This window comes from Hydra vulgaris, chromosome 10 (assembly GCF_038396675.1).
Source record: "Hydra vulgaris chromosome 10, alternate assembly HydraT2T_AEP".
Taxonomy (NCBI): Eukaryota; Metazoa; Cnidaria; class Hydrozoa; order Anthoathecata; family Hydridae; genus Hydra; species Hydra vulgaris.
In genome coordinates this window covers 22951182-22973207 of record NC_088929.1, presented here as the reverse complement: position 1 = coordinate 22973207, position 22026 = coordinate 22951182, and the positions used below count along the sequence as shown (strand labels likewise).

Genomic DNA, 22026 nt, shown 5'->3' with positions numbered 1-22026 from the left:
TTTTAGATAAAACTGATTTCTAAAATGTAACAAGCTGCTTATATTTTGCCAATTTGTTGTAGACCATTGTAGCTAATTAGAAAACTAACATGTGAGGACTTGTTGATGAATAGAAAAATACTACGGTTAACTTCATTTTGCCTTTATTTAGCATTTTTCAGAATTTTTCCAAAGTTTATGAGGCTGTAGTTTTTTTCTAACATGATACAAGCTAATGAAAATCACAAATTTTAAGACAGAAATATCTAGAAAATAGTTCTAGAAAAAATGAGCCACTTGCTGAAAGTTAGAAAAAAGTTATAAGGCCTTAAAGTTATCTATTTTTACCATTCGAGGAACCGAGGGGGGCTACCTGAGAGTGTTTGTAAGGCTATAATTTCTAAACCATTGCACTTGGAACTCTGAAATTGCACATTTAACCTATTTACATCATTTAGATAATGATATGTAAAAATCAGGAAAATCAGAGATGGTACCCCACAAGCCATTGGTTGAAATATAATGATCTGACCCATTAACATTTGACTTCAAGTTTCTCTAAAAGTTAAAAAAAAAAAACTGAAAAACCAGAAATAATTACTCCAAACAAGCCAAAAATGAAAAATCTAATTTTGTTTTCTTATTCTCTTTCCACTCTAATCACAGTTTCATAATATAAACTTTAGTTAATAAGCAAATAGATATTTTAAATTTAACAAGGTGCAATTTTTTTGCCAATAATTTTCTCAATGATTTTTTTTTGGGGGTAATAGTTTGAACTTGGAAATAATGGTTTTTTTTATTGCTGATACCAATTTTGATGAAAAAATTAATTTTGAGAACCTTGACATCCATATTTTTTATTGTCTTTGCAAATTGGGATGCTGTTGTTACTTCAATTTTGAGCCAAAATTCTGGATTTTACAAATCTTTTAACAAATGCTTCAATTCCGTCAACAACAGATTTGCTGTTAGATTAAAAAAAGTTTGTTAATCCAATAATAATACTTGGATTCTATTTTTTAAACATTTCATAAACTTCTTAAAGGTGTTAAATGTTTAACACTAAGTTTTTTTTTCTAATTCCGCCTTCACAAGCTTCAATAAAGTCTGATATATTTGGTATACTTATGTCATCCCTTAGATAAAAACTTTGCGCTAATTTATAGTATCATCTGATACACTTTTAAAGTGCAATTTAACTTAAACCGTTGATTTTCAGCTAATGTTTTCAAAATGGAAATATTTTGTTATGGAGATCCAACTAAGGCATTTTTTACTTTTTTCATTAACTTACCTTTGACTTGAGGACAAGAAAAAGGACTTATCTTATTTGTTGATCGCGCAGCAGTTCTCTTCTTCTCTCTATACTTCTTGTGCCTATTGTTATTTTTTGTATTTCTTATTTTCTTTTGCTCATTATTGAGTGAAATTTTTAATCTTTGTCTATAAGTTTTTGAATAACCTGCAATAAGAGTTTTGTTTTGCTCTGGATTATGTTTCCTCCATTTTGCAGATTTTTGGTATCTTACTATATGATAACAACTAAACTCCTTTTTTTATACTATTTATATACAACATGAGCGACTTGATTATTAAACAATTAAAAACTAAAACTCACGGCATTGTAATTTAATTTTTCAAAAGTAAATCTAATGCTTGCAAGTACAATTTTCAAGTTATGAAAAAATAAAAATTTTGTGGTAAAATTCATTGCTATTTAAAGTTGCGTTACGTCAATAACATCATTTTAATCACGTTTTCAAAGTAGTTACTGACATAATGCAACTTTAAGTATAAAATTTGAAATCAATTTTTCTTTGATAGAAAAAATAATAAAGTTTCGTTTTAAATAATCAAGAGTTACATTTTATTAAAAAAAAAATTTTAAAAACTCAAAACTTTTTTTGTAAGAACCGAGTTTTTATATATTTTTTCTTACTGACGTAATGCATATTTTTTCACTATTCTCGTCAAATATTTTTATTAATTATTTACTTTTGGTTAAAAATCTTTTTTGATATGAAATAGTGCATCTACCCTCTCCCTTTTCGTATAAAAAAACTTTTGAAAAATTGCAATCAAATATACTTAAAATATAACATAATTAAATATACTTGATTGATTTTAGAAAATGAGAAAATTTCCTAGTTTTGGCAGCATATATATATATATATATATATATATATATATATATATATATATATATATATATATATATATATATATATATATATATATATATATATATATATATATATATATATATATATATATATATATATATATATATATATATATTATATATAATCTGTTTGATATTTTAAACTTTGTTGTTGCAATTTTTTTTATTTGTTTTTATCTTAGTTTTGTTCCATATATTTTATTTATAAATTTATATAATAGGTTTAATAATAATTCAATTCGATTCAAGATTTTATAGTGAAGAAAATAATGAATTCTTGTTCTATTGGGATTGAACTAAAGTTAGATTATCATAAAAAAACATACTGTGGTCGGTCTGAAATTTACGAAGTATTAAATGAAAACAAAGACCTGCTGACCTTAAGAACTGGAATAAAAAATAATAATCTGCATACAATTTGTACACATTATAGCCTACAATTTATTAAATACTATTCAAAATATACCATAAGTCATGGTGCGACCCTCTCTTGATTCATTCAAATATTGTTAAATGAAATAATAATCTGCATACAATTTGTACTAACCATAATCTACAATTTATTAAATACTATCCAACATTTCACGCTGTGACCCTCTCTCAATTCATTCAAAGATTGTTAAAGGAAATCTGACAACTGTCACATTGGAGCATAATCAACCGAACTCTGCTTTAATTGCTGGGAAAAAAATATGTTTTAGTTGCGTTAGAAAAATCAAGAATGTTGAAGCAGTTGAAGAGAGAAAAAGATCCAGATTATGTATTACCTGATAACTCTGTTATACAAATTGATAAACTAAATCCTTGTCTTATAAAATTTGCATTGTCCCCGATTAAATGATCATTAAGCATGAGTATGTTACAAAAAGACAATAAAATAAGAAAAAGTTGTTAAATGAGTCTTTGAAATCATCTGAACAACTTGAGTCACAAATTACTAAGCTTAAAAGCTCTTCATTAGATTATCTAGTAGAACATTTAAAAAAAAGTTTTGTAATGAGAATTGTATTTCACAGAAAATAAAATTACTCACCTTAGTTTCTGTCCATTGGACCATTCAGGAAACAATAAATGAATTTAAAACAACAGGTAAACCAAGCAAGAGCTTTGTGGGACACTAAAGGAATCTTTGGTGAGAGATCAACTGACATAAGAAATCAAAAAAAATTGACTTCTGAAGTTATAAATTAAATTGTCAACTTTTATGAAGATGATAGTAATAGCAGATTATTGCCAGGTGCAAAAGATTATATTACCATAAAAACAGTTTAAGGTAGAAAGCACATTCAGAAGAGACTCATATTATGCAATCTTTCAAAACTATACCAAAAATGGATAGAAGAATCAAAGTCTAATGATATAGGTAAGGTGGGAAATTAACTTATAAAAAAAATAAAATGATTAACAAAAAAAATACTCTTTTAAGGCCAAAATACTATGTACTTGCTGGAAAATCTGGCACTCATACTGTCTGTGTTTGAATCCATCATCTTAATCCAAATTTAATGGGAAAAGCATTCAAAAATGAATTAAAGTTAAAAGAACTGATGGCCTTAGCCATATGCCCATTAGAAAATAAAGAATGTATGTATGCACATATGCAAATAAAGAATGTATGTATGCACATATGCAGAATGAATGTATGAATGAATGAATGAAATGAATGAATGAATGAAATGAATGAATGAAATGAATGAATGAATGAATGAAAGAATGAATGAATGAATGCACATATGCAGAATGAAAGAATGAATGTATGCACATATGCAAATAAAGAATGTATGTATGCACAAGTGTAAAAATAATTGAAAAAAAGTTAAATGATCTGGTTGGTAATTGGCAAATGAAATAGTTGAAAACTGATAGGTACTCCTTAGAAACAATAGTTAAAAACCTTGATGAGTTTCTTGAAGAGTTAACAAACAACTTATATGAACTCACAAAATATCATTTTGTCAGCAAATCTCAGACATACTTTTTAAAGCAGTTAAAAGAAAACCTGAAAGCAAATGAATGTATTTTATAAATGGATTTTGCTGAAAATTTTTCATTTGTGATACAAGATGAAGTTCAGGCATCATATTTTTCTAAAAATCAGGCAACTCTTCATCCATTTGTTATATATATGGGATCTTTAAATAGAAAATTTACCCTAGAAAGCAAATGTTATTGCATTATATCAGACAATCTGATTCACAATACTGAGGCAGTCATCACCTATATCTCAAAAATCATATTTATTCTGAAAGAAGAATATCCGCAAATTAAAAAGATTCATTACACTAATGGTGCAGGCAGGCAGTATAAAAATAGGTAAGCCAGTAAAAAAATGCTGATTAACCAATTTTAAACAAACCATATTTAGCTATTGGATTGATGTTTTTCAAACTTGCTATAGACTAATTAGGATATTATTTTTTTATTAAATTTAATGATTTCACTTTATGAATATCATTTTTCTTAATGTATTATAGGTTTAATTTGAAAAACCTTTGCTTTCATGAAAAAGACTATGGGCTGAAAGCAGATTGGCATTTTTTGGCCCTGCATATGGAAAAAGTGCATGTGATGGAGTAGGTGGTACAGTGAAAAGAATAATTAATAACCTGTCCCTCCAAAGGCCAATTGGAAATTAAATTTTGACACCAAAGAACAAGAAAATTAAAAACATCAGGTATAGCACTTTGTACTCTAAATGCACGTGGATTTTGGTTATAATTTTTTTTCAAATAATGGATGTTTTGTATCCAATATTGTTATGAACTTTTAATTGAAATAAAGAAAATAGCTTATATTATTCTTATTTATAAAGAGTCAATCCTAACAAAACTAATTTTGAACTTTTTGATATAAAAGTTTTTTATAAGGAAAATTATATGAAAAATGTTACTATAAAACAAGAGCTTAATAAATACATTTTAAAAATTATGTTCTTGAATTATAAGATTTATGTTAAAATTTATTTTTAGATATCTCTATATTCCTGAAAACGACACAGCTGTTAACAATCATGAAGTACTTGCTAAACAATTTGAGAATGTTCCTGCAATCAAAGGAACCTGCTCATATCATTGTTTCTCACCTCTATCATGTTGTTTAAAAGGTTATGTAACATCAATGAGCGCAACATTTGACATTTTTCACACAAAAGTCAGTAAATGTTGACATGCTGCTGATTGGGTATTAGCGCATTATTTTGGTGAATTTTTCCCCGGAAAGGTAATAGATGTTAAAGATGACTATATATCTGTCAGCTGTTTACATAAAGCTGGCAATTATTTCAAATATCCAAAAACACCAGATACCCATTTGTATCCAGTTAGTGACATTATTGCAACATTACATGAGCCTGAGTTCCAAAACACAAGAGAACACAAACACAAAAAACACAACTCCTATCTAATAAAAAAAAAGATTAAATAAATTATACTGTATTAATTGTTTTGAATTAGCAACTAATTATCAATTAAAAAGTAAAAACAAAACCTAATAATAAAAGTGGTTTCTAACAAGTTTCGATTTTTTCCTTTATAATTCATTATTTATTTTTAATATAGAAGTTATTATAATTTTTAAGCACCCTGATGTATCATGAATACCTCCTTGATATATTATGAAAGTCTTATTAAAAAAAGTTCAACATTAATTTTGTAAAAAATCAAAGCTTTGACTTTGAGATATAACACTCCTTAATTGTGTATATTATGTTTAAAGTACCACTATTTAACGATAACTCTTATGATTCTTATGGTTTTAATTGCTGTTAGGCTTAAACCAATACAAAGTGTTAGAAAAAATTACGAGCATTTCATAATGGCTGAAAAACTTTTTTGGCAAATGGACATTTTTATGATATATTTTAGTTCTAGACTGCAACAACCAGCTTATTTTTTGCTTGTTTGTTGCATATTATAGTAGTTAATCAGAAAACTAAACTGTAAGGACTTGTTGTAGAATAGAAAAATATTACAGTTAACTTCATTTTGGCCTTTTTTAACATTTTTCAAATTTTTTTCGAAGTTGAGGAGGTTATAATTTTTTCTAATATGATACAAGTTAACAAAAACCAGTACTTTTAATACAGAACTACCCAGAAAACACTTCTAGAAAAAATGAGACACTTGTTGAAAGTTATAAAAAAGTTATGAGGCTTTAAAGTCTGTTTTTACAATTCTTAAATCGAGGGGGCCACTGCACAGTGTTTATAAAGCTATATTTTCTAAGTCTAAAATTTCAAATTTAACCTATCTACATAATACAGATAATGATATGTAAAAGTCAGGAAAATCAGAGATGGTGTCCCACAGACCATTTGTTGAAATAAAATGATTTGACCTAACTTAAACTATAGTAGTAACAAGACTGACATAAAGTATATATCAATAAGTTAAAAAAATAAGTAAACAAAAATCTAAATGGAAAATATAAAATAGCTTAATGTATAGTCTATTTAGAAAATTTGTCTGATTAGTCTAATATTTTAAAACTATGAAAATAATAACTATGAAACAACTTTTTTTTCTGATGTTATATGTACATTGTGGAGATTAAGTCTATTGGTAAGAATAAAATCTTGCTCAAAGCCATGTTTAACAACACTAATTTCAATACAGTAATAACACCTTTTTAAACGGCTTTTGGCTAATGCCTGTCCATGACCCAAAGTCAAAATCAACTTAATGATAAATGCAAACCTAATGACATTAGTTATGTTGATGTCTTTGAAGCAAAAATCGTCTATGTGTTTATTCTTTCATATTTTTTTATGCTGTTTTTTATCCTGAAGCTGCTACCTCTCTAAAGAAATAATATTTTTTAGAGAGGTAGCAGCTTTAGGAGAAAAAGTTAGAGGTAGAAGTAAGAACACTTGCAAAGAGTATGTTACATATGGTATGAATAACGCTTACTAAATATACATACATTTAAATAAAACTTTAAATCATTATTATAATGTAGGTAATGCTCATACAACATTAAGTGTTCTACATTGGTGTATTAACACGTTCACTGCCGAGATATCTTAAATTATGCTTTATTTCTTTGCCGAGCCATAAAGTCTGCAATGATTAATTTTTTGCCAAGGCTTTTATTCTCATTGCCAAGGCTAGATGTCAAAATTTCAATAAATAAAATATTCTTAATCGAAAATTATTCTATAGTATTTTTTATTCTGAATATAACTGACAAAAAATAAGCACTACGAGTATACTCATAGTTGGCAAGTTTAATACATAACATTTATTGAAAACTTTACTATTACTCTGAACCCAACAATAAAGTTTATTTTATTGAAAGCCATACCCTAACCAAACCCTAAGCCAAACCCTGAGCCTAACACTAAGGTTCAGGGTTAGGGTTTAGTATGGTATGGTTTTCAAAAATAGTTTTTTCGTTAAAGACTTTTTTATGGACTTACTAAATGGGGTGCCTGAATTACACATCCGCTCTAAATTGAATGATAGCACATACATAAGCATGTATGTGCCAATTGAAAAAAAAAAAAATTCTGCAAGCCTAAGGGAAAATGTTTAATGGGTTCAGAAGGAGGTTTTATGAAGAAATGTGTCTTTCATAATGATAAAAGAGAGACATGCTTTCAAAAATCAATATTAAGATAATGATGCTTAAAAAGTTTAATTTTTGGAAATTGAGCCAAATATTTTAGAAAATTATAAAAATATGAGAAATATAATTGAGTTACTTCTTCCTAGGTTCTATCCCATTATTAATATATATAGTTAAAAACAACTTTTACATATTTTTTTATGTGCACCTATCTTTTGCAATGAAATTGTAACTTCAAAACTAGCATATTTTCTAAACCAGTTACACTTTTGAAATAATTTTTATAAGAACTAGAAATTTATTTGGATTTCAGTAACAAATAACTTAAAAACATTTAAGTAATATTGATTTTTCAACAATGTACACTGGCCAGCTCACTGCATTATGTAGCAGGCATTAAATAACTTAATTTTCTTAAATGTTATATTCATGTTTAATAGTATTATCTAATTTACTAAAATATTCAAATAACTTGTCTTATGTCACTTGTCATTTGATTTAGATAAAAATCTGCGAAAATAAAAAAAATTAAATTATTCAAATTTGTGTAATAGTAAATAAAAAAATTAAAAAACCTTTTCTTTCTTTCTTTTCGAAATCTTTTCAGTTTTGGTTTTAATATAATTTATATTGTCGTTTGTCCAGGACTGTTTTATGCCTTTGTTTAAATGGACTCCTACAAAGTCTTGAAACTCACTATTATTTTCCAAATCCTTAAATTCATTTTTTGATTTTTCTTTCAACTCTTTTTTTAACTTTGATTCATTACTTTTCCCAAACTGTAGTTCTTTTATATAATTTTTTCTTTCTTCAATTTCGTGTGCTTTTCTAGAAAAAGAAGAGCTGCCTTTAGAATACTTACTCCAAGGACGAGGAACTGATGGATCGCCTAAATCTTTACATATCTCCAAATGAATTTTACTCGTACCCATAAAAGTATTGTTTAAAAATTTTAGAGCAGCTAATGCTTCTGTATCTGTTTTGTATCCAACAAAAGCAAATTTTCTAAATGTTCCTTCTTTTGTAAAACATAGTTTTAGATCAGTTATTTCACCACCTTGACTTTCAAATAATTCTTTAACACTTTCTTTTTTAACATCTTTAGGAAGATTTTTAACGATTAATCTTGACATGTTAGTTTTACCCTTTTATAGAAATTATAGTATGTTTATTTTTTTATATATTAAACGTGCTTTTTTTTATTGCATATCAAATAATCGTCAAGTTTTTAAAATTTGGCCGCAAAAAATTGGTACTTGAACGGTTCTTAAAATCTTGCCGTCAACTCTAGTAACACAGAGTTTTTCATTTTTAAAAGGTTCAAAATGGTTTATTGATTCAAGTTTAAGTCTAGGGTCAACGCCCAAGGCCCTCTAAATATAAATCTTAAATTTATTTATGTAACAAGACAAAATTTTATATTTTATACTTGTACTTTGTGTATACCACATGCTACTGCAAATCTCCTTTTTTGGTTATTTCAAAACAGTTGTTCAGTTTTTTTGCGCACATTATTGTATCGTTTGTTCCGTTGGTATTTTTACGTACATTGATGACGCATAAAACTTTAAAAATAAAAATAAACCAAAAAAAAAAAAAGGCCAAAAAGTGAAAAAGAGTAGTAAAATTGAACCAATTGTTGACCTGGCCATGAATGGTACCACGCTCGAAGACATTTCCAATAATTGAGGAATTCGAACTGACTTCTTTGAACCATTTAGCAATAGTTCAAAGAGGTCAGTTCGAATTCCCGAATGATCAAGGCTTTCAAGGGCCAAATTATCTCGGAATCCACTAAGGTCAATGAGGAAAATAGCTAAAGTGCTCTCGGTAATTGAGCCTCATCATCAAGAGCTCTCGGTGAGTCATCAGAAATGTGACCAAAAATGCGGTACCAAAAAGAATCTTAAGGCAAAGTAAATCGCTAGAATTAAGACAAAGATAATAAATAAATAATAATAACCTGGTTTCCCCATGTGTCTAAGAATAAAATTTGAATGATCAAAGAAACTTTGGAGTCTCATGAAAAAAAAGACCAACGACTATTCTCTTATCAAATGAGAAAGTCTCAGAGTATGTAAAATATTTATTCAAGACCAAAGATCTAGTTTCAGTTAAGATATTTGGCCTGGATTTTTCTGATGGCCTCAAAATGCATCTGATTTTCATCAAATCCTGAAAAACAATTTAAGCTCTAGATCGAATCTCACTATTTTTTAAACCGCAATTTAGAGTTCTAGCAAGATTGAGTACCACCACAAACGTCCCGTAAGAGGTACCAAAGAGGTAGCTTTAGGAGAATCTGTCAAAATACTGGTCAAAATATTATAGCCATTTGGATTTCCAGATTAGTCACCTCTTGACTATTCAATCTGGGCGTATGTAAAGTCAAGAGATTGTAAACATCTCCATAACAGTGTCAACATTATGAAGGCTGTCATTAAGAAGGAGTGGACAACAGTTATCACAGTTTCAAGTCAACTTGAAACTGTGATAACTGTTGAGGGACAACATATTGAATAAAAATGCGGTAAATTTTTGTTTATGCATTATTAAATTGAAATTAGCTAGTTTTTCAAAACTCTAAAAAATAAAAACGTATGTTGACAAATTGTCTTAATAATAAATAGACTAAATGCTTATTGGACCACTTAAATACAAACTTAATGCTTAATAGACCACAATTGTGGAACTCATTTCTCACAAATGATACTAAAACGATAAACTTGAATCAACCTTTTAAATGTGTTGTTAAGCAACAGGTATTTGATCTTAACATTACTGAAACAATCTCTTATTTTAAAAACTTTTATACGTCTCGAAATTTTTTCATTTACACAATAGCTCTAAATGTTTATGGTAACATTTATAAAAATGCATTTACTGACTGTCTATCTAACTAATTAGGCTTTGTTTGTAACTCCACTACCATGCCAGTGGTGGATACAAAGAGGGGGGTAAAGGGAAACTAACCACCCCCACCCTTACCCCACCCACCTCCACCCCCTAAGAAATGTCAAACTTCAAAATATTGTTGAAAATTTTATTAAAGAAATAACAAAATACAAAAAATTTTTCTGCAGCTAACTATTTACTTTTTTTAAACTAAAACAAAAACAAAAACTAAAGCAAAACGAAAACTATTTCATAACATTACAAAAAAAATCTATTGTTGCAACAACTTTTACGATATTTGAAGAAAAATGATGAAAGTTTTTCGAAACATTATAATGCTATCATCATTAATTCATTCAATTATATAATTAGATAACAATAAAAAACAGTAAAATTACTATCGTTTTATTTTGAAAAATTTCTAAAATTGTTTTTAAAAACTTACGAAAAAAAAATATAGATTTGGTTTTAACAGTAAATATTTTTTTTATTAATTTAATCTTAATTTGTTTAGTACAATTTATATAAGCGATGCCGTTTTCGGTAGTTAAAATTTCTATAAAAAGTATCTGTTTTTCAACAATTGAAGTTGCAACACTTAAATTTATATTACACTTATATACACTTCAAGTTGTATTTAAGTAAGATACGAAGAATTTTTTTTTAAATAGTAACTGAATGATTTTCTTACGAATTAGTTTCTTATTTCGATAAATGACAAACGATTTTTACTATTTTTAATGAAATTATTTTTATTAGCTACTATGACTAACAGGGTAAAGAGGTCAAGCTCTTTAGATGACTATTTTGTCAAAAGAATTAAAGTTCTACCAATACAGGACCATGCTGGTCCTATCGTTTTGCCTTATCGTTATCTTTGGTGTCATCATCCAAACGATTTAATTGAGCATTCATTGGCAGGGCTGAAATAAATCAAACTAGAATGAAACTCAGTCCTTTTTCTCCAGAAACATGGACTATGTATGAAAGCTGCTAATTTTACTAGTAAAACTAATGCAGAAATTATAAAGAAGATTCAATACCCACGACAAAAGATGATAGTTGTTTGCCAATAGACATTGGGGCATTTTTAACACGTCAAGAAACTGAACATGATAAATACCGAATATTGAAATGCAATTAGTTTCCTGGTCCAAATTACAAATATCCATATTTTGTGCATTTAATGAAGGGTAAAAATGTTGATTGTTTTTTGTCCGAGAAACATATACATAAATTTCCGTGAATAATGATTTCAGAATGCCTTTATGGAACTTTTGTAAGTGTTGCTTTCTTTTTGCAAAAGTTGGGTGAATACACGTGCAATTACTCAAGAGACTTACAATTACGTGATTGCAATGCGTATCACAAAGTTGCTATATTGGCAGCATCAGATTTCATCAGAAAGTACGAATGTCCATCTACATATATATGTAATTTAGCTAACAAAGGAAGACTTAAACAGGCTGAAGAAAATCGAGAACGATTAAAGCTTATGATTGAATCTATAATATTTCTTGGCCGACAGAATATTGCTCTGCGACGTCATCGCGATGATAGGCAGATCTTTAAAAGTAATCAAAACTCTTCAGTAATTAATGATGACAATCTTCGGGAATTGTTTCACTTTTGAGTGAGCGCTGGGGACAATATTTTAAAAAATCATTTGAATAACTGTAATTCTAAAGCAACATACATAAGTAAAAGTATTCAAAATGAAATAATTGAACTATACGCTCAACAAATTCAGGACTTAATTAAAACAAGAATTTTTAAAGGAAAATTTTATAGTATTATATTTGATGAAACAACGGATACCAGTCATAGTTCTCAAATGACAGTGGTACTAAGATATATTGATGTTAATACCTGTGAGATCCGTGAAGATTTTATTGGTTTTGTAAACTACCATACTGAAAAGTATTTGATTTTACTTATGAAACAGTATTAACTGGAGAATTGCTAGCAAACACAGTTGCAAACACATTGACAAAATTTGGCTTCAATTTAAAGGATTATGTTGGTATAGGTACTGATAGATGCAGCTTTATGTTAGGTGAAAACAACGGAGCCTACCAAACACAATAAAAAGTCCATGTTACAAGCATGCTTTAAACTTATCAATTCCCGAATTTTCGTCTGTGTGAGCTGTAAGAAATACAATTTGCACAATGAAAGAAGTAATATATCATTTTTTAAAGCTTCGCCGAAGCGAAGTAACGTTCTTAAATATATGAATAAGGGAATGTTACAAGCTTATACGAAACGAGATGGATTGAACGGCATGGTTCTGTGTTAAGTTTTAAATCTCGTTTAATAAATATAGTAGAAAAACTTGGTTTGTTATCTCAGTGGAATGAACGGGATTCTTCAACAAAGGCCGCAAAATGCAATATCTGAGTCTTCATTTGTAATAACACTTTGTTCATTAGCCAATGTGTTAAATACCATATTCTCTTTAAGTGAGGTTCTTCAAAAAAGTTATTGGATTAGGAATATGCAAAAACTATTTTTGAACATACCATAAAGATATTAAATAAAAGACGACAGAACGAAGAAAACTTTAATGCTTTATTTATGACTGCATCAAGTTACTAGAAAGTTTAAAAATCAAGATTCCACGAATTACAGGAAAACAAACTAATCGCGCAAACCTCAATATCAATGATCCTCTAACTTACAATAGAGTCAATGTTTATTTACCGTTACTTGATCGCATACTTCTAGATTTACAGTTCAGATTTTCTGATGAAACCTTGAGCTCTTTTGAAATAAATGTAGCAATACCTAAAAATTTATTAAATAAAACAAAGACAGAGTTAAAAGCATCCATAACTAATATACTGAGTTTTATGAAAGGGCTACCCAACATAAATACTAATGAGAATGTCCAATTAATGAAAGTTTATTCAGAACTTTAATTTTGGGAGCTAAAATGGAAAGACGCAATCAAAAAGCAACAAGACCTACCTGAATGTGCACTGGAAGTATACAAGCAATGTGATGGTAATTCCCTTTAATTAAATAAATTTTGCAACTGCTTTGCACCGTTCCTGTTAGCGTTGCTTCGGGAGAACGAAGTTTCTCGGTTTTGAAAAGACTTAAAACTTGGTTAAGATCCAATATAGGACAAGAACTATTAAATGGCTTAGCTATGATGCATATCCATAGAGATTGCATCTTAAATGTCGAAAAGATTATTAATAGTTTTGCATCTTCGAAAACAAGAAAACTCAATTTTATATTGTAGTTAGTTAAATTTAAAACAAGTCTTTATTAAAAAAAATAATATACTAAAAATATTATTTTGTCTTTTGTTGCACATTACAGACAGGACCAGATTTATCTATATACAAACAAGACTGCAGCCTGTGTACCATGATTTTAGTGGACTCAAATTTTAAATGGGGTATCGTGGAAAAAAAATTGCGGTATTTAGGAGTGTTTAGGGCCCCAAAAATTTGTTCTGCCTAGGGTCCTCGAGGATATAAATGCGTCCATTATTACAGACTAAATATTTATTTTCAACGTTTGATTTTTTCAAGATATTTATATACAGATACATTCAATATACTTATTAGCAAACTTATCTAAAAATATTCTAAATAGTCAAATAAAAAGTGTATATCTGAAGAAAAAAAAAGCGGATTTTTTTGTTTTCAAATTACCCCCCAAGGACAATGACTTGGATCCGCCACTGTATCTTGCAGAAGATACTAGTTAAGGAGTTGTTGTTTTTTGTTTTTATGTAAGCTCACAGTAAATTAGTTGCTAAAGGAAAGTTCAACGAAAACTTTGAACCAATGTTTTTACCAACGATAACCTTGAATCTTTTTAAAGAGTAATTAGCTATAACTGATTGAAGCTTTATTAACTATTCTGATAATACAAACGTAGTTTAAAACTCCTTTTTTAAAACTTTCTATTATATCAACAACAATAATTTCCCTGAAATTAATATAAATTTCAAAACTATTAAATCAAGTATTAACTCGCCTGCACACTAAAAAAAAAAAGTGTGAATATTTCTCAGGGTAGGATATGTGATATACCTTTAACAAGCTATAATTTTCTTCTTTTTAATATAGAAATATTTTAATATTTCTATATTAAAAAGTATAAAATATAGTAAACTATATTAAAAACAATGATTTTTTCATACTCTTTTTTATCTTAAAGGTTTCTACGTTAAAAAATAGAAAATTATATCTTAGGAAGGGTATATCACATATCCAACCCTTAGGTAGAATTTCTTCCTTTTTTTAGTGCGTTCTACAAAAGTCTTTGAAAATCAAACAAAAATTATACATTAAATACCTAAAATATAAAACAAATGAAAATAAAGTTATATATAAAAAATACGTTAACCTTTTGACCGCCTGAAAATAAAGCGAATAAAAAACTATTACACGATAAATATTACTAGATAAATATAAATTAAATAATAAAAGCACTTGGTTTATAATAAGAAAGAATTTACGTATTACTCTTTGCCGAATAGAGTTAAACTTTAAAATGACTTTTTATTTGATAAAAGAGAGATTGTGGAAGAATTTATTAAATATATTGTGACTGTAGTGCCAAATCTTGCTAAAGTAATTTTTCCACAAGTATTAAAATTAGCAAAAGTCATACCACTATTAAAAAGTGGTTAAAAGCATTAGTAACTATAGTTGGTTTGGCGAAAATCTTTGATAGAATTAATCATGAGATTCTATTTAAAAAGTTAGAGTAGAAAAGTAACCTAAATGATCAAACGGATAAAAGTACGTCATCTAATTTTTTAAACAGTACAGAGTTTCTCAAGGATGTCCCTAATTTTTAGTAGATATTAATGCAGGGATGGATCCAGACCATTTTGTTCAGTTGATTCAGACCATCTAGTAAGGAAAGAAGGGGGAGGGCATTTTTTTTTTTGATTTGGTGGATCTGGTTAAGTTGGGGGACATTTTTTAAGTTTAATGTTTAGATATATAACTTTCATGATATTTTTAAATCCTTTTTCAAACAACATGCTGTGTTAAATATATAAAATTATTTCCAAAATACTTAAGAAGGTAAAAAGGAGACGATTGCCCTCGTTGCCCTCATCACCCCTCCCTAAGTCCTCTAACCTAATGACTATTACGTTTGCTGATGATTCTTACTTATTTCTCTCTCACAGTAACATTATGACGCTTTTTAGCAACACTAACATTGAACTCGTCAAAATATCTCAATGGTTCTGCGGCCGTATTCTCATATCTCCGTTAAGATTAACTGAGCTTTTGTCTGAAATTTCATTACAATATTTCTATGTAAAGAAATGACGAAAATTTATATAATTTCGTTAAAATAAAAATAATACCAAAATAAAACATTTATGTTTAAAAAATTATAATTTTAAATAAATTTTTTATTAATGTAATTTAAAAAAATTATATGCTGTGTTTTATTTACGTGACGCAAAAAAGCATTGCATTTAAACCTGTTGTTTTTAGTCAAATATTTTAAGCCAAATATTTAATCTACATAAACTGGCTTCTTAAATTAAATTAAGTTGTTATTATTCTGCGCAAAATTATTCAAAAGATTGCTTTAGCCATTTCTTGATATATCTTAAATCAAATTAGTTATCGTTACTTACGGGGACAGAAATAAACGTTACTTACTAAATTAAACCTAATAACTTACTAACAATTAAAACAAACAGATATTTAGATATTTATGTTAAATAATATATCTATTTAGGTATTATTATATATGTAGTACAATAATATTAAATCTACAATTTGTTTCGCAGCATATAGTTCATCACTCTGATTTTTGAATCGGTTCTATCATTCAAAAATAATAATAAATTGTGAAAATTTTGTCAAAAAATTAATAAATTTACATGACAAAAATTCAAAAATCTTATTGATAAAATGCATAATAACCTCAATTTTGTTTCATTTTTTTTTTTTTTTTGCTTTTTTGATTTTTAGAGTTGCTGTTTCAGACTCTGAGGAATATCGTTTTAATTGGGTGCAATCATCATAAAAGAAAAGTAATGAAAAGTGGAAATTGATTTAATTTATTCGATTTCTGAAATATATCTTGTGGATTTAATTTAATACTTCTTTGAAGTATATATTCAAATAAAATTAAAGAAAATTGAAATTTTAAGGCTAGTCTTAAAAACAACCTGATAAAAATCTTCAGCATTGTTAATAACAGCTTTTCTGGTTAGAACCTGATTTGAAGCAATTCTTTTAACAGTTGCTCCTAAGCCATCTACAGGTCCTTTACCATGACTAGTTGCACTGTAGTTTTGTTTTATAATAACTCCATACTTTTTTTAAAGAGCTTGAGCGCCCACTATAATAAATATGTTTTTAAACTGACTTGCAGAGCCATCTGTTCAAACTATTAACTCAACAACTTCTTTTGGTAGGCTTTGAACTAATTTATCAAGAATTACTAATGTTGTTTTTACATGAGTTGTACAATCACTTACAACTGCATAACAGTATTTCATATTTTGAAACCACGTTACAGAAGTAAAAATAATTACCTGCAGTTTGTTCCAGTATGCATTTTGAACTTTATCTTGTGAAAAACATTTGTAATTTTCAGCATAACCTATTTGTAACACTGCTATTCTATCCTTCTCTTTTGATCTATTTCTTTCAGATTATAAACTCTTATGCTGCTGTTTTTAAATAAAACTGTGAGTTAAAAAGGATGGCATCATTTAGCACGGATGGTCGTATAAATGAGCCATTGAATTACTTTGAACCATTTACTTCATCCTTCCATTATCATCTTTCCACTGTTTCCACTCAACAATAGCCTTTAAAGTTTCTCTATCACACTGCAATGAATAGTTATTTTAGAAACCACATTTTTTGTGCTGGCAGTCACTAAACCTACATGCTGATTTGCCTGGACATTGAAGACAAGACTCTAGAAATTTGCTTGAACATACAGATTTGTTTTCACTGCAGTCGGAGGGTTTTTTTAAGTGCAAGAACTATGTTTTGATGATATATGCATGTGCATACATTTTCTGGCGTTAGTCGACTAAGGAGGACATGTAAGGGCCTTAAACTTACAAATTTACTTACGTCAATTTTTACATTTTTATTTTTCATTTATCATAAACAAAGCATGTGTCTCTTTTATGCTCATATACATGTACCGTTTTGAATAAAATCTTTTTTCCCATAATTTTTTATTGCAAATTTGTCTTTTCCTCTAAAACCAGTTGAAGATTCTACAATGTTGCAATGTAGTTTAGCAGCTAATTTTTAAACAACTTTTTGCTTTAATGGGCTATTGGGTAGCATTAGTTTTACTTTATTTACAGCCTTTGATAGAGAAGAAGGTGTCCTATATTGTTTCTTGTTGCAAATAACTTCATTATTTATATTTTTTTAGTTATTTTTTTCCAATTAGCTTTTTTTTTCCTTTTCTTTTTTTTTTAATTTTTATATTAGCTTTTTGCTTTTTATCTTTTGGTAATTTTGAATATTCTTTTCTTTTTTTTAATCGGTGTTTTTTAACGTACTCTTTATTTTTTCTCTTTGCTAAAACAGGGTTAAGCCATTTACTTTGTCTTTCAGCATTAGCATTAGCCTTTAGTTTATATTACAATCAAAAATGAATTACTGGTAATAAGTTAAAGTTATAATCAACAAAAATATTGTAAATTGTAAATTTGAATTGGTTTTAAAAAAAAACTATTAAAGAATAGTTCTATAACATTTATATAAAACTTGTAAATATATGGTCTATAGAAATTCTGGTATAATTTTGTATAGAAATTCATAACTGCTACAGAAAATGTTATTTACCCAGGAAAAAATTTTTATAGAAAAATAAAATTAACCACTCTATAAAAATTATTTTTATGGTAATATCAATATGTTTTAATACCATATGTTTCAAAAGTTTAAAAAAATTCTATAGAACTTTTTCTTATTTGTTTTGTTATTAAATTTAACTAAACCCTGCTTTATAAACAACTCCATCATCAACTTACAATAAGTCGGATAGACGTATTGTTGGGAAACTACAGCAGATAATATATATTGTTAAATATAAAAAACTTATTTAAAACAATTGCACTTTTTAAGTTTATTTATGCTATAATAAATTCGTGGTAGTAAGATACAAAAAAACTAACTCCTTTTATAATTCTACGCAAGACTTTAATTTGAAATTAAAAACAAGAAAGTAACACAAATAATCATCAATCAATCATATATTTCTGATTAAGGTCATACAATCAAGAAAGTTTACAAAAATGTTTTGAAACTAATATAAAGTAAAAACTAAGCATGGGGGTTTGGCGGTCCGTTAAAAACCGTTAATTTCCGTTGCGTTAAAAAAAATTACCCAAATTTCCGTTAAATTCCGTTACCTTAAAATTTATTAACGGTAATTTTCTGTAACCGACCGGTAACTTATTTTAACGGACGTTAAACTCCGTTAACGGCCGTTAATTAAAAGATACAACAAAACAGATATGTATATTTTAAAATGTAAACAAAGTAATATTGACAATTAAAAAAGTTGCAAATCCAGATAATATTTATATTATTAAAAGCAAACAAAATAATATTAAAACACCAAGACATAGTTGTCCATAGTAAAAAAATAAGCTACTACTTTTCTTCTCTTTCATTTACAGAATCGTTCAATTTCCAGTTTTTCACTTTAATATTCTTAAAGTTGTGATGGCAAAACACCAATTGTCTTATTGTGTCAGTACAAAGGTTTTCCCTGCGACAAGTTACGATATTTCCTGACGAAATGAAAATAACATAACTGTTCCTGTAGAGTTATTTTCCTCTACGTCATTTTGATCAACTTAATTTTTTAATTTTTTTTTCAACTAACAATATATGCAAAGATAAATTAGATAAAAAAAACTTATTTAAATTTATATTATATATTTTAAACTTAAGTTATAAGTTTAACAAATGCACAAAAATGTTTTAAATTTTTTATTAAAGCTGTTAAACAATATTTTTATAAATTTATATAAATATATTTATAAAATTTTCTTTTGAAAAAAGTTTTATAAAATTTTCTCTAAATTTTTTTCTAAAAATTTCAAAACGTTGAATTCGATAATCAAACCGTATATTTCGAAATTTTTTTTTGTTCCATGTCTTTCATTCAACCGAACGTCGAATATATGAAACTTTTTTTAAACAACTTAAAATTTTTTTAGCTTAACGGACGGAAACCACCCGTTTCCGTTTAGCAGACGGAAAAATCAAAAGCCCGTGCTTAGTAAAAACCTGATGAAAATGATATCAAGTAATATTAAAGATACAAATAAAAGTAATAGTAATAATAATAATAATAATAATAATAATAATAATAATAATAATAATAATAATAATACTAATAATAATAATAATAATAATAATAATAATAATAACAATGATAATGATAATAATAATAATGGTAATAATGATAATGATAATAATGGAAAATTATGAACACTGATAATAAAAATAATAAATTGTATTAAAAATAAATCATTATTAGATTTCTAAACAAAAACTGAATATTATATACACTGATAGAAAAATTTACTAACAGTTAAAAACTGACATAAAGTAACAACCTACTGTGAGATAAAAAGCAGTTATTATAAAGAAACTGGCAATGATTAATTAATATTTATAACATTTATAATCAAATTCAAAACTATATAAGTAATATAATATTATGATATATCAACTAAAATAAATAACGAATAATATTAACAAAATGTAAACAAAAAAGCACAAACAAATACTAAACAAAAAATAAACTTATAAAACTAAAACAATATCTACACTAATAAAAAAATAAAAAAATTAAATAAACAAACAAAAACAGCAACATTACAAGAAACTCGTGCAAAGTAAAAAAAAAATGTCGAAATGAATAGTAATCACAAGGTTAAAAAAAAGTTACAAAAAGTATTTACAAATGACGGATAATTTTGAAAAATCTTAAAATATTGTACTTTAGTTTTTCTTATCAAGAATGTTGTTTAAAGCTTATTGTTATTTATTGCAATATGTTTTTTTTCTTTTTCTTTTTGAATCTTTTTCTTCTTTTCTTTATTCATTATATTTCTTTTCGTTTTTTCGCTTTTCTAATATTTTATATTTTCAAATATTGTTTTTCCTTTGTGGGGAGTGATTTTTATTTTTTTAAAACTTTTTTCTTGACTTTTTTTATCTTTTGTTTTTGTTTGTTTTCTTTTCTTATTCGTTTTTTCTTTGTTCTTATTTACTCAAGTTTATAATTTTTTCTTTTCACTGATAACATTATAATCAAAATAAGCACAAATAACATTATAATAATGTTATTTGTAATCAAAATTTTTAAATTTTGAATAATAATGATTATAATCAAAGTTTTAAAATTTTAAACATTTTGTAACCCAATTACATCTTGGTTTTTTGTTTGAATTTATTTATTTTTTCCATCGAAATAACTCACTTGAGCGTGGAGCTGCCCAAAGGTAGGGTTGCTACTCCTTTTTTATCCTTTGTCTTCTGTTTGGCAGGCGAAGCCAAAAACATTTAAAATGTCCAGCCTTTTTAATATTTTATGTTATTAATTTTTTCATTCATTTTATTTATTTTATTTTACTTATATTTTTCATTTAAACTTAGCTATTCTTAAAACTGTATAACTTTTAAAAGTTTTTTTTATGGCGTGGGAGTGGGGGTGGGGGAACCCCCTTCCCCACTCCCACCCCGTTGATGTTGATGGCCCTAAACAGTTTGACAAACAAAAAACGAAGCAATAAAAGTTAAAATATACATTTGCATTCATTCCATTCTAAAAATTTTCATTCCATTTAAAAATGTTTAATTCCATTCAAAACTGTCCTCAAACTGTTTGATATTTCGAGTTCTTTTATTGTTCTATAGAACGGCAAAGGAATTAAGGTGGTAGTATAGTAATTAGCAAAAAAAAAAAAAAAATCACCTTTTTCAAATAAAAAAAAATTCTACAATGTGTAATATAACATCAATAACAAAAAAAAAAAAAAAAAAAAAAATTATGACAAATCTTCTTCAGCATAATTATCGCTGAAGGCCCATAAATGGGGTAAACTGTGACAGAGATTTTTCAAGAACCCTTATATATTTTTTATTGAAAATTTGGCTGGTGATATATTACATGTGGCATTGCAACATAGACTAGAAGATTTTGATATGGTCAAAAAAATCAAAAAATATTTGCATTTGTGTAAAATTTTGCAATTTTGGGGGAATTTATGAAAAAAAATGATTAAAAATTACTGAACGAGAGAAGCAATAAAAATTATCCTAGTGTATGTTGTAGATACTAATGTAGTGAGTATGTGTGCCAAATTTCAAGTAAATCTGATAATTGGTTTTTTAAAAAATCCACGTCGC

General features: G+C 27.1%; 1 protein-coding gene and 1 long non-coding RNA gene across 2 annotated transcripts in view; one reads left to right on the top strand and one right to left on the bottom strand.

Moving 5' to 3' along the window:
* The window catches only part of LOC100215356 (probable RNA-binding protein 19), a 100821-nt gene extending 91748 nt beyond the window's left edge, over positions 1-9073 (bottom strand). Inside the window, exon 1 of the mRNA XM_065807542.1 lies at positions 8305-9073. Within this exon, the coding sequence (XP_065663614.1) occupies positions 8305-8862 (558 nt within the window). The 5' untranslated portion in view covers positions 8863-9073. The remainder of the gene's footprint in view (positions 1-8304) is intronic.
* LOC136085852 (uncharacterized) lies at positions 4018-5677 on the top strand. Its single transcript, XR_010641222.1, has 3 exons — positions 4018-4477; positions 4639-4838; positions 5134-5677. It is a non-coding gene; the product is annotated as an uncharacterized LOC136085852 (long non-coding RNA).
* Positions 9074-22026: the final 12953 nt, after the last annotated feature.